The 14723-nt window shown below is 36.1% G+C and overlaps 1 protein-coding gene across 3 annotated transcripts in view; it reads left to right on the plus strand.

The window, feature by feature from the left end:
* The window catches only part of LOC126825658 (xanthine dehydrogenase/oxidase), a 35977-nt gene that overhangs the window by 11232 nt on the left and 10022 nt on the right, over positions 1–14723 (plus strand). For 2 of the 3 annotated variants that reach the window (XR_007682090.2, XM_050555398.2), the window contains exons 7-23: positions 321–401; positions 1268–1330; positions 1767–1911; positions 3226–3393; positions 3921–3997; positions 4528–4621; positions 5000–5112; positions 5409–5593; positions 5727–5889; positions 6625–6835; positions 7864–8036; positions 8390–8509; positions 9511–9729; positions 11126–11189; positions 11770–11839; positions 12926–13013; positions 13956–14042. Coding sequence is in view for 2 of the 3 variants with exons in the window: in XM_050555398.2 (XP_050411355.1) it covers positions 321–401; positions 1268–1330; positions 1767–1911; positions 3226–3393; positions 3921–3997; positions 4528–4621; positions 5000–5112; positions 5409–5593; positions 5727–5889; positions 6625–6835; positions 7864–8036; positions 8390–8509; positions 9511–9729; positions 11126–11189; positions 11770–11839; positions 12926–13013; positions 13956–14042 (2121 nt within the window). In the remaining variant the exon portion in view is untranslated. Of the gene's footprint in view, positions 1–320; positions 402–1267; positions 1331–1766; positions 1912–3225; positions 3394–3920; positions 3998–4527; positions 4622–4999; positions 5113–5408; positions 5594–5726; positions 5890–6624; positions 6836–7863; positions 8037–8389; positions 8510–9510; positions 9730–11125; positions 11190–11769; positions 11840–12925; positions 13018–13955; positions 14043–14723 lie in introns of all 3 variants that reach the window. The other variant, XM_050555399.2, reaches the window with a different exon arrangement.

Raw genomic sequence — 14723 nt, forward strand, 5'->3', positions numbered from 1 at the left:
GAGGCAAATACAATCAATGTCTCGGGCAAAAGGTTTCAAATACAGTCAAGGTATTGGACGTATGTCAGTTAGTGTAGTCAATGTATTGTAATGAATCAAGATTGCCTGTAGATGGTAAAGGATAGGTCCACTCATTTAACTCTTTGAATGTACATGTTTTACATTTCTTCATTTCTTGTTTGGGCTGGGTTCGAGCAGCTATCGACCTTAAATGTATAAAACAGAGTTTATAAATCAGGTTTGGTATAGTTGTTAGAACAAATTGAAAAGCATGGCAGTATGCACATGACAGTATATGCTAATATGTTTTCTTATTCTAGGAAGCCTGTGCATTGGGTGAAAATTGTTGTAGAAATAAAAATGAAGGCGATGACAACAAAAATGATAACAAAGAAGAAAAGGTAATCCTCATCACAAACATAACCGTACAAGAACCAATCCTGTTTCATTTTCTGTTATTTTGTCATATGGGATGACAATTTGTCCGATAAAAAAGATTTGAGATTTGGTGTCACACTACTGTAAACACAGTAGGCTAGGTCAAATTTCAAACCAGAATTGATGAACAAATCAACTTTCATTTAATCTTTGGGAACAAATACCACACCACTAATCAAAATAATATATAGCAACCCACAACAATACCGAAGTCAGAGAAGTTTAGCCCACTTACACATTCTTTCTTGAATACGGGATTGTATAACATTGCTATTTATATACATATGGTGATTTTATGATCATGATACATTCAACGTATAAGCATAAGCCCCTCATCTAAATGAATAATTAAACATACATTATGCAAGCGCTAAATCTGCCTATTGCAGATCTTTCTTTAGGCCTGAAATGTTATCTAAATTATTAATTAGATATTAATTAACCTATCCAGGCCATAATCAACTATCGATGTCAACGCTAACCTGCAATATTTATTGTATTATGATCCGATTTGCTGCTCAACTTTCATTCATGATTTAATCATAAAATGGATAATCGAGACTATGGGTTTTATCGTACCGACTTTAGTAATGATGATCGAAGCTAGGCCGAAATTTCAATCGTTTAATTCTCGGTTCATAGTGGATTAATGTGACTGAAATTTTCAGCAAATTTCCATTACATTATCTAGTTTTTAACTATTATAGTGAGAACTGCCGCCTCTTTATCTAATCTTCCATAATGTATCTTTAAATGAATAAATAAACATTACATTTGCAAATAAAGCCCCCCTAAAATAAATAAATTACCTAATTTGGTATATTTTCAGAGCGAGGCTTACATTTCACCTTATGATCCGACACAGGAACCGATATTTCCCCCAGAGTTAAAGGTAGGTAATACATGTACTAATCAAAAATGAAAATATCCCGAAACTACAAATTAGCCTGTCAAACCTTGTGGGTTTTCTCCGGGTCCTCCGGTTTCCTTCCACTCCTAAAGACCCCTAGGCACAAGCGAATTATTGAAATAAAATAGAACCACTTGTTAGTCCTGAAATGACATAGTTTGTGTCGAGTGGACGTTAACGCCCCCTCTCTCTCTCTCTCTCTCCCCCCCTCTCTCTCTCTCTCTCTCTCTCTCTCTCTGTGTAGGAGCGTTGCAAGCTTACAATGACACAAAGTTAAAAGGACAACCTCTCCATTTATTTGGTTATTTCCATACAGTTTGAATTCCAAAACTTAAATTAGTGCTCCATCATGTATTTAGTTTAGATTGAATCTATATGTGATTTTTCAATGTTTTCAATAAAAATGCTGTGTTTTAAGGTAAATTATGCTAAATACCACAAGACGAGTCTACTGTTTCATAATAATGGAGTAAAATGGTACAGACCTACTACATTAACTGAATTGTTAGATTTAAAACAAAAATACCCTGATGCTAAAATTATTATTGGTAATACAGAAATCGGTAAGAAATGTTATTAAACTAATGTGTAACATAAATAAAGTAGTTTAAGTGTATATAGTGATCTAATATAAAAAATTTCATATGTGCAAACATTGTTTTTTTTAGTAGTACCTTTAACGTTTGCATTGCTTGATAACGATGAAATTGAAACGTTGCAGTTAATAAGCCTAGTGAATTTCATCCATAAAGCTGCCTGTTTATGCCTTTTAACGTTGTGACGTCTTTATACACATGAAGAGTCCATGGGAAGAACGATCTGAGTCACATTTTTGTCTTTTCGCCTAAAAGGCAAAACAGATTTTTGGACAAGAATGCTTGACGCGAACAGAACAACGAGTGGGTTTAATTACAACTTCAAAATGATGTCCAATACGAATCATAATTACCAGTACAAGAACTGACTTCCACTTTTCAGACAAATTAAGGTCAAATAAAGGGTACGATGGACGTATTTGTCCGGGAGGTCATTTCAGAAGGGCCTTGGTTCGATGTGACTCCAATCGTATTTACCTGAAATTAAGTGTTCCACAGAAAGCTTATAAAATTTGCTACCAGATGGCGCCATAAACTGGGGTTTGCTGAAAAAGTGACTTAGATCGTTCTTCCCCGGGTCTCTTCAAATGCTTTAGTTTTTGTCAGTTAATGGTTAGATTTAACAGTCAAGGAGAAACTTGGTTTTAGCGTCTTGGTAACACAATTCGTTACAACTAACATGTGTTGATTTGTTTTTGTATATGGCGAGCACTCTAAGTATAACATTTTACATGGACATCTATTTTACGTCTGCTCTTGTTTGAATTGAAACTTCAATGTTATCCGTTACGTTTACTACCAATTTGTAGTCCACACCGATATTGTTCTAGTACAGGGCGAATGGTCTGACAAAGGAACAACCCACAGTTGATAGGATAGGATGAAAAACCGAAGTCACTTGCACATATTTACATGCACCTAAAAGAACAATTGACAGGTAGAATTCGAAATTAAAAGTAGGCCGTAGAGCCGCTGTCCAGGAAAATTTCCCTTATGTCACACTGTAAGGCATATTCCCATCTTCATTAGACCTGTTGGTGCAGAACAGAAGGACGTTAAACCCCATTTCATGTGCTCATGAATTCATTCATTCATTCATTCATTCATCCAGTCAGTCAGTCAGTCAGTCAGTCAGTCAGAAATTCAGTCATTCGGATATTGTTCGTCCCATCTCAACAACTAGCCACGCTTTCCTTGTCAAAGAGTTAACAGTATTTTTTTCATGAATTTAAGATAAAATATATAATGAGTTTAAAATAGAAATAATTTGATATTTTTAAGGTATAGAAACAAGATTTAAGAATATTAAATATGACGTATTGATCCACGCGTCTAATATTCCCGAACTTACAAATATAACATCTACTGAAGGTGGTATTAAATTTGGTGCGTCTGTAACTTTATCTAAGGTAGAAGAGGTCCTTCAGCAAGCCATTGATAATTCCACAGGTAATGTAAAATAGTAGAATACTCGAAGTTATGGAAACCTCTCAAACCAGTAGCTTACTTGTGGTCAGTGAACGCTCACAAAACAGCAGCATACCTGACGTTATGGAAACATTTCAAACCAGCCGCATACTTAACGTTTCGGAAACCTCTCAAACCAGCAGCATACTTAACGTTATGGAAACCTCTCAAACCAGCAGCATACTAAACGTTATGGAAACCTCTCAAGCCAGCAGCATACTTAACTTTAGGAAATCCTCGCAAACCAGCAGAATAAATGACGTTAGGGAAATCTCTCAAACCACTGGCATATTTAGGAAAGTGTGTGTGTGTTTCTGGTTGGGGTGGGGATGGGGTAACACTGTCGAATTTAAACATACCAAGAACTTATACTGTATAATTCTAAAAACCTCAAATCCACTGCATGTTAAACTAGCTCATTTACCCCCCCCCCCTCCCCGCGTCCCCTATTCTATATAAACGTCTACGAGATTTTTTTATGATTCAGTTTCCTTTGAAATCGATTTCAGAAGAAAAATGCCGAGTGTTAAAAGCTGTTGTGGAAATGTTGAAATGGTTTGCCAGTAATCAGATCAGAAATATCGCGGTATGTATGTCGTTATTAAGATTTATATTAAGCATTGCGGTTTGTATACATCAGAAATAACGAGGTATATATATATATATATCGTTATTAAGAATTATATTAAGCATTGCGGTTTGTATACATCAGAAATAACGAGGTATATATATATATATATATATATATATATATATATATATATATATATATATATATCGTTATTAAGAATTATATTAAGCAATACGATTTATATACATCAAAAATACCGAGGTATATATATATCGTTATTAAGAATTATATTAAGCAATGCGGTTTATATACATAAAAATACCGAGGCATGTACATCGTTAATACGAATTATATTAAACGTATATATCACCGCGACATTAAATACTGATACACACATTCCAAATGCGCATGTTACGTATGTGTCGATGTTGAACTTTTAATTGTGTAATGGGTACCATCATATGCCAAGCATTGAGATGTACGTATGCAGTGTTAGCTTCCAACTCTCGTTATTTATATCACATTTTATTAATATTTTCTTCTAGGCTATAGGAGGGAATATAATGACAGCTAGTCCTATATCTGATTTAAATCCAGTACTTCAAGCCAGTACAACCGTATTAGAAGTTATATCTACAGGTACAGTATTCGCCAGGATAATGCAATCGGCATTCATCGATATATTCCGATCCAGCCATTGTGACACATTGAGTGAGATGCTGACTCACTACTTTTGGGGTGCATTGTTCGACCAAGATGTTGGCCGAGAAAGTTTGGGGAATTCCCCAGCCTAGTTTCCTCTTATTAAGGGAAGATCTGACAAAGAACAGCATTTAATTGCCGGGATGGGACGGACATCTTAGGTTCAGTTTACCCTTGACATATGAAATTCATTGAAGAGTTGGTGGAAAAGTCGTTGTCCGAGCACCACAGTACCCCATTTCTTTCATTTCATGTCGTATGTTTTAGAAGCTTTAAACTTTTATCAAATTAAATTCGTAATATATTCTTCTTCAGATAAGGTCAAACGACGAGTTGTAATGGACGCGGATTTCTTCACCGGTTATAGAAAGACAGTAATTAAAAACAACGAAATTCTTGTATCTATAACAATTCCATTTACCCACAAGGTAAGTAGTTGCATTCATGGGGGAAATGTGGCGCTACGACCTGCTCTTGGGGTTATGGGTAAGGATCCTTGATGTGTTGTCCGGGAAAATTGGGCCTCATAGCACACTGCACACGAATCTGCTGGAGAACTCGCGATCTTCTGACATACGTTTGTTTGGCTTGGCGTTTGCTATGGCAGCTACTAAAACCAACTGGGGCGCCGTTGCAAATTCTTGTCACCCTTGCTGGGACAGTCCCACTAGCAGCATTGTCTTATGATAACATAATTATGGTTTTCATTATTATTATATTTTAGAATGACTATTTTGAAAGCTATAAACAAGCGTTGAGGAAAGAGGATGATATTACAATAGTAAACGCTGGAATGAGGGTTGTGTTTGAAGATGAGTCTGACGTCATCAAAGAAGTGTATTTATCTTATGGTGGAATGGCGCCAACTACAGTTATGGCCAAAAATACAATGAGATATTTAGTTGGAAGGTTTTTATTAAACTATATTTTAAAGAAGGTTTTGGAGTCAATAATTTGATTGAATTTAGGAAATGATTTAGAGGATCATGTAGCATTTATCCTTTAATATCACTTTTTCATGGTTTGAATGTTGTCTTTTCAGAAAATGGGAGGATAATTTGGTACCGGAAGCTTGTCAATACCTGGAAGAAGATTTACCTTTAAATCCTGGATCACCTGGTGGTATAGTAGAATACAGAAAAACTTTAACCACTAGTTTCTTCTTTAAGTTTTATTTAACAATCACCCAGCATCTTTATAGTAAGGTATTTACAATTTCTCTATTGACACATTTGAACAGTCACACAACAACTTTATAATAAGGCATCCAAAATAACTCTAATGACACATTTAACAGTCACACAACAACTCTTTAGTCATGTGTCTAGAATATTTCTAATGAGGATTTAACAGCTACACAACAGTTTTATAGTAATGTATCCACAATATCTCTAATGGCGCTTTAACAGCCACCAAACAACTTAATAGTAACCCATCTACACATCAGCTTTATAGTGATGTGTCTATAATATTTCTAATGGCGCATTTAACAAACATACAACAATTTTATAGAAATGTATCCACAATATCACTAATGATACATTTTAACAGTCACACGGCAACAGCTCTCTAATTAAGGACATCACTTGGTGAAACCATCATTAGCACCAGCTGGTATTGTTTTATTTTGGGAAACCAACCACTTTGATCTCACAGCATTGCAATAGCAATCCCGTAGAAATGTATCTACAATATCACTAATGATACATTTTAACAGTCACACAGCAACAGCTCTCTAATTAAGGACATCACTTGGTGAAACCATCATTAATCTCTTCTTAATGCTAGAAAACATTATTTAGCACCAGCTGGTATTGTTTTATTTTGGGAAACCAACCACTTTGATCTCACAACATTGCAATAGCAATCCCGTAAGTTAGGACCAATACAATGACATCAGATTGAGTTCTGCTTACAAAGACTAACATGATCTATTTCAGGGTATACTCCAAGGAAAACCAACACCTCATTCTTACCTTAGTGCTATAGAAACCCATGAATTGGGACCTAGTAAGGGAACTCAGGTTTATGAATTAGTAGGTGCCGCTCAGAAAGATGACAATCCAATAGGACGACCAATTATTCACAACTCAGCTTACCAACAAACTACAGGAGAAGCGGTTTATATTGATGATATGCTGCCCAGAAAAGGTACTGAAATTCCCATTGTCACCTCCTTACTTCATCGAACACTCCTTTCGTGTCTTACAATGTGATTAAAACTCAGATCCCGGATATTTAGTTTCGTTTTTAATTGTTCAAAGTTTCAGTTTACGTTTAATCTGCACTGATTCATGTAGTGGAGGCCATCGAAAGTATAAAATAAAAGAAACGAAAGATAGATTTGCATTTTAATCAGATTGGGTTTTTTATTTGTCCATTGTCCGTGTGTTACTTTTATTAGTGCCCATGAAAGGTGTTGGTTCAAATGGTCATCCTCTTCCCTTCATTTGATCGCTCTCTCATGGCTTACGATGTCATGTTTTAAATTTCTTTTGTTCATGATCTGTTATATTGTTATAGGGATAGGGTGCTCGTCATGTTTAATGCGTGTATTTACTTTATGAAGCGTGTATCCTTCTACATTTGGTCCACTAAAAGTGCCAATGTGCGATGTACGTGAACTTGTGTTCCATATATATGGAGCCTAATCCAAACCGAAACAAACTAAATATGTCAAAATGAAACTTAAATCTTATAGAATGTAACCGATCTCTAATCAAAATAACCCAAACAGATCAAGCGAATTCAACACCTAATGCTAGGTTTCCACTATCACGATTCGTGCAATGATCCGTTCAGGTCTCATCATCTATTGAGGTCAGTCGTAGCAATCGTGTTGATCGTATCGATCATTCCAAAACTGCCTTTGTTTTAAGCATATATGAATATATTTCACCAACAGGTTCTTTGCACTAGATTTGACTTTGGCTCGCTAACTTGGACGTCCCGTGTTCGATTTTCAGTGGTGCCAAATGGAGGGCCTGCCAAGGGACGACGTGTAGTCGTTAGGTCCTGTGTACACATATGAGAACCCGTAACAAATGAGTAGACTGTAGTGCCGCTGCCCCTGAAAAATCCACACCATAGCACACCGTATGGTATATGCCCGTGTCCAACAGGACCATGATACGTTAGAAGGTCTTTAAATATAGATAGTGCTTTCTATTGTTTTCCAGGGGAATTATTTGTGGCACCAGTTTACAGTTCCAGATCTCATGCTACTTTACAAGACATCGATCCATCAGCAGCTTTACAAATACCTGGGGTCAAAGGTTACATAGATTATAGAGATATACCAGGAGTCAATAGGATAGTAATTTGCGCTGAGGATTTTTTTGCTGTTGACGAGGTATGTCGCCGTCCTTTTCATGAGGGAAAAATGACCAAGGTTGAACCTCCCACCCCTTACAGAATACTAGTATGACCAGAGTTTTAATTAGACAAACCCTGAGCTCCATGTATTTATTGGGAGTAGAGTATTTTGTGAGGTTCCACTGGGGTGTTGTGGATCGGGTAATTTGCGATGTCATCCAGGTTTATGAGAGAAATGGCCAAGGTTCGATTCCTCAACTTACTCCCCACCTCCTTCACCACAGATTAATGTGTCTTGTTGTAATTGTAATTGGACAAACCAAAATCTCTAGGTTGTCTAGGTAACGGGGAAAGTTGTTTACATAATTTTACATTTATATTGTTGTCTAGGTATCGTGTGAAGGTTGTTTGATAGGTGGTGTGGTAGCTACGTCAAGTCAAACAGCACGTGAAGCGAGTAAAATGGTGGATATAAAGTACCAAGATCTCCCGGCTATTATAACCGTTGAGGTAAAACCGATACTGGCTTTATGCTTATGAGTCATTAAATGGGCTGAATATCTAACACGGCACCATTTCGTATATTAAGTTGTTATTATTGGTTACCAAACAGTCGGACTGGGGTAAACTTCCAATCTGCACCCGGTTATGCCAATATAGAAGTTGTATACCTGTACCCCCCCCCCCCCACTTAATCCCAACCCACCGATATCTTATCTTCTTATTATACGATGAGTTCACCAATAAGTCGTATTGCAGTAAACCTATATCCCCCACTCCTTCCCTTTCATCCTATATCCCTGTTATAGGTTGTGGTCACCAATAAGTCGTATTGCAGAAAACCCATACTCCAACCCAACATAATTATTTTATCTTATTATTATAGGTTGTGGTCACCAATAAGTCGTATTTCCATATATCCTCAATTCTTACTCCTTTATATGTTTATTATAGGCTGTGGTCACCAATAAGTCGTAGTACACTAAACCTTTACCCTAAATCTCATCTCATTATTATTATATGTCGTGGTCACCATTAAGTCGTACATCAGTACACCTCTGTCTTTCACCCAACATATCTTATATCATTAAAGGTCACCGGAAAAGGTTCATAAATTTTGTAAATAATGCAAGTAATTATGTCAACATATCCTTTCCATAAGTATAACACGAACTCGAATGTGACGTCATTGTCGTCCTTCTGCTCATATTCTAGTCTATATTTCTATGCGCAGAAGGACTAAAATGACGTCACGGATTGCTTATTGACGGAAAGTTACGACTACCTACGGAGATTGGCGGAAATTACTTATGTTGAAATTTACCTGTTGCAGGTAATATAGACATTCGGGTTCGGATTATACTTATGGAAAGGATATGTTGACATAATTACTTGTAGTATTTGAAAAAAATGGAGGCTTTTCCGGTGACCTTTAATATTAGATGCGTTCATCAACTACTCGTATAACAGTAAAACTCTACCGCACCCACCCTCTTACGTCTTTATTATAGGATGCTATCACCAACGACTCGTACTGGAGAGAACCTTTAGTAAATGGATGTGGAGACGTTGATAAAGGATTTGAATTATGCGAAGAAGTGCTAGAAGGGGAAGTTTATATGGGAGCCCAGGAGCATTTCTATCTTGAGACTCAATCAGCCATAGCTGTACCAAACGAACGAGACGAAATGGATCTTTACAGCTCAGCTCAATGTCCAGCATGGGTTCAAGTAAAACATTTATATTAAAGTCTTACAGCGTATTGAACACCATAGACATGTGTCAGTCGAGTACACAAAGGAATGCATGTCTGCAAGGCACACGCAACTTGAATATGATACTATTGCGACCAATCATCATAGTTGAAACGTTTTATTACGTCATGATTCAACTCACATCACTTCTGCTTTCGGGACTGACAGAACCGTGAAGGGACTCAATACCGTGTCACTTAACTGCAATGCCGCCATTACTAAGCGTCCTGGGGCACTCCCAACAAAACTATTCTGTCACTTTGTATTTTTGGACTTTGACTATAAATGACCTTTAGTATTGATGATACCATATTTTATGTATATAAAACTCCTGCTTTGGCGACCATTGTTAATCGGTAAATATTCAGTTTGACGATACAAGTCATTCGGAAATGTTCGAGAAGATCTACCAACATATTGCTGACATACAGGCTTTTAAAGATTTAATTGACCCGTTGTACATGTGTTATGGCCGTTTCATGAAGTGAGTAGTCCAAAGATCGGTGGCTCTAGGACTATGTTTCTCACATCCTAGATATGCCAGAGCATGCCCGTTTTATGATGACACATAGGCACCGTATGTTTTGTTGAAACAGGGATATTTATAGATTTATAGTAACCGAGCGCTATAGCATGAATATGTCTGCTATCGTAATTACAGATATACTTTTATCTTATTTGGCTTTTTCTAAAAGTATATACACGAATTAGAATTATGTTAGATTTAGATAAAGAGCTAGACATTCTTGCTATAATTGTTCAAAAATAGATAATGCAAAATGAATATATTGAACATTTTATTCAAATTACTTTATTCTGAGCGAAGATATTAGCCTTTGAATGTTTGACAGGATGTGTGCATTGATTGTATTAACTACCGTATAGTGGTTGTCTGAAGCTTAGTCTCGCTTCTACATTTTTAAATTAAATCCTTAAATGGCCTAACCGTTCTAATCTATTTAATATCGGAGACATCGAGGGTTTATTAGGTCTTGTCATGTTAATAATTGTCTAATTAATAGTTTATGTAATATTTAAGGCTTAAAGAAAGACCCACACTTGGCAGATTTAGCTCTTGCATAACGCCTGTTAAACGGTCGCTTTGAGACGTAAATAACTGGAATTGGTATGCTGTAAGTTATAAGTACCGATATAGAATATTTGACATACTGAAGGATTCTCGCCAAGATTGGCGATATGGCGGTGATAATATCGCACAACATACATTGGTGTAATCAATGGGGTTGTATATGTTTAGTTTGTGTCGAGTGGACGTTAGATCCCCTCTCTCTCTCTCTCTCTCTAAAAAAAATGTTTAGACATACCATCGCCTTGATTGTAACCACGTTTAACTTTACCCTATTTTTTTTAGGAATCAGTGGCTCACGTGCTTGGAGTTCCGTGTCATAAGGTCAAATGCTATACTAAAAGACTTGGTAAATATACTTCCTACATTACTCAAAAGGGGGTTCGGTAGCCCGCTAACCTGGAGATCCCGTGTTCGGTCCCGGTGTTGGCCAAGAAAGTCCATTGGGATTTTCCCGGCGTGGTTCGCCTTTCTCAATAGTGCAGAACGATTTGCCTGGCAAGAAATAACATATAGTCGTTCGGATAACACGAAAACCAAGATAGCTAGTACACATGCACGTAAAAGATCCTTTTGCAGTTGAAATTCGATATGTGTTCGATCCCTGCATTGGCCGAGAAAGTTCATCGGGATTTTCCGGCGTGGTTTGCCAATGTTAGTGGTGCAGGATGGAGGGCCTGACAAGGACAGATGTCTAGTCATTCGGATGGGACGGAAAACCGAGGACCCGTGTATACAATAGCGTGCACTTAAAAGATCCCTTGGCAGTAGGAATTTGATATAAGTGTAGGCCATAGTGCCGCTGCCCGGGCAACATTTCGTCATAGTACACTGTATGGCGAATGCCCGTCTTCATTAGCCCAGTCGGAGCAGAACAGTAGGACGTTAAACCCCATTTCATCTTATTTCAATTATTATTATTTATAAAGGTGGTGGTTTTGGTGGTAAGAATACACAGAATATCCCTACAGCTGTATTAGCAGCAGTAGCAGCCAGAAAGTAAGATAGTTTTGTTTACCTTTCCAACTATCCATGTTCCAGTAATTGATCTTAAAAATTGTATTTTAATTAAATGGCAAATGTCTTGATTAGATTATTATAAGGAGTGCTAGACCAGAACAGATCACATAATAACCAATATAATTAAAACGAGATTACAATTTGGTTCGTGTATTTCTTACCTTTGCAATGCATCTAACCACAGCCCTTTTCTGTGTGACAGTTAAATTTACATCACCCAGGCATACTATCACCCATAGGAAAAACTTACCATTATATATGCTTGGGTTTCAAAATTCCTGCAATCCACTGGAAGACAAAGCCGCGGATACCAATATAGATAATGTGGGTCTAATAAATCGATTTGACCTGATCACCGTCTTCTAAGAAAATTTGTTATAATAACCAGCGGGTCCACCAGAAGACAAACAAGTGGACAGGACATAATATCAAGTGAATGGATCCGGGGTCGATCGTGTCAACTGCACTGTGCAGTCCGAGAATGCCGTGATACATTGTTTACTTTATGAAACCCCAATTTAAGCAAGTGAACCAAAGCATTTTGAAAAGATTGTATTATTTTAGTATATGTCATGACGAGTCTATGGTAGCAAGATGGTATTAAGATATAATCTACCCCTGATATAATAATTGTTTATTAAATGTTATATAATTATATCAACGAGATATATCTGTCTACTAGTTATGACCTAGCTATAAGCTGTTGTATATCAAAAATGCGATATATTTACCTGTCAACTAGATATAACCTAGCTATTGTTGTATTTACCTGTCAACTAGATATAACCTAGATATTAGATGCTGTATATGTCTGCCAACTAGATATAACCTAGCTATAAAATGCTGTATATGTCTGCCAACTAGATATAATCTGGCTATAAAATGTTGTATATGTCTGCCAACTAGATATATCCTGATTATAAGATGTTGTATATGTGTGTCAACTAGACATAATTCTAGCTATTAGTTGTTGTACACCAACTGTGATATATTTATCTGTCAACTAGATATAACCTAGCTATTAGTTGTTGTATATTAACTGTGGTATATTTGCCTGTCAACTAGATATAATTTACCAATGAGATGTTGTTTGGAGCGAGATGATGATATGGTCATGACAGGAACAAGACATCCTTTTATGGCGAAATACACAGCAAGTATTTGAACATTTTTTTACACTCAAATAAGTTTTATTTGTAGAACATTGTAATACGTACGTTTTCCTTTTAAGTAGACTATTGGTGCCAGTCATTATCACATATAATGATGGAATTATTAGTGAGCAGAAATTCGGCCGTGTATCTGTTATCACTCGTCATATCAGTCCGTTATATAGAGGTATGACTCGTTTTTTCCTGTGGCGTTCGTCACTTCCGATTCAGGAAACCTGTATTACTCAGCTATCGTAGCAATGATCTCTGTGTTGAAATTATGTGATAATGACTGGCACCAATATTGTCCTTTAAATTTTGTTGTTGTTATGCTGTGTGTTTATCTAAAGTTTTGTTATGGTGTGTTTTACATTTAAAACTTAGTTGTTATGGTGGGTGTTATTTTCAAAGCTTTTTTTGATATGTTGTGTTTTTTTTAAGTTTTGTAGTGGCGTGTGTTACTTTCAAAGTTTTGGTTTTGTTATGTTGTGTTTTATTTTAAAGTTTTGTTGTGTGTTATTTTGAAAGTTCTGTTGCTATGTTGTGTTTTATTGGAAAGTTCTGTTGTTATGTTATGTGTTATTTTAAAGTTTAGTTGTTCTGTTGTGTGATATCTTAAAGTTATGCTGTGTGATTTTTAGGTGTTGTTGTTATAGTGTCTCTTATTTTAAAGTTGTATTTCTGTGTTGTGTACTATTTTAAAGTTGCATTTTGGGCTGTGTGTTATTTTAAAGTCGTGTAGTTATGTTGTGTGTTATTCTTAGGTGTTTTTGTTATGATGTGTGTTATTTCTGAAATTTTGTTATGTTGCTGTTATTTAAAAGTTGTATGGTTTCTGTTATTTTAAAGTTTTTTTTAATACGTTATGCGCTTTTTTATGTTTGGGATGGTACTCTACCACTTACTCTCAAGATTGTAATTCTAATATGTTTCTTTTATTTAAGGTTGGATATTCGACGGATGGTCGTATTGTATGTCTAGATGTGAATGTTTATGCTAATTGTGGTGATTCACTCCACGGATCAGACGCAGTAAGTAGATAAGCTTGAATTCAATATCCAACTCACAATATGAATACTAATATACGAATTGATGAGAGGCCACAACAAGCTAGATTCATATGTAGAGGACATAACATCACCCAGCTACTGCCCACAGTAACTTGATTATCTTAAACACAGTAACATATTGACTTCATCAAACTGGGTTCTAACTATCGGTGTATATCGTGTACGAGGCAGATTACACTGATTATACTTATCATTTTTGAAATTCCGTTTCTCTGACTCTGCTGTCACTTGAAATGATTCTGCAGCTCGACTAACTTGAACACTGAAATGATTTTGAAGCTGGACAGTTGCTACGGATATATCTGCAACATTAATAACAAATATCATGTTTAATGCGAAATTGGCATATTTTCTTAGAAGTCAAAATATAGTTATTTCTGTATCTCTGTATCTCTTGCATAATAGGTTTGTCAAATCACTAAATATTATGCAATAATAGGACCTATCTAGCACTTAAAAGAATTATAATACCGGAAATTATCTCCCTTGTTTGCTGTACTCTACATGGAATTAGCAATGTTCAACATTTCTGTTTCAGTTTGAAAATAATATATTTGCCAATTTCTTAACTAGCAATGGTTATTTATAGTATAATTCTTTAACAATGCTGGACCTTTATAGAATTTATGAGCTTTATTGTAA

This window comes from Patella vulgata, chromosome 6, assembly GCF_932274485.2.
Source record: "Patella vulgata chromosome 6, xgPatVulg1.2, whole genome shotgun sequence".
Classification (NCBI taxonomy): Eukaryota; Metazoa; Mollusca; class Gastropoda; family Patellidae; genus Patella; species Patella vulgata.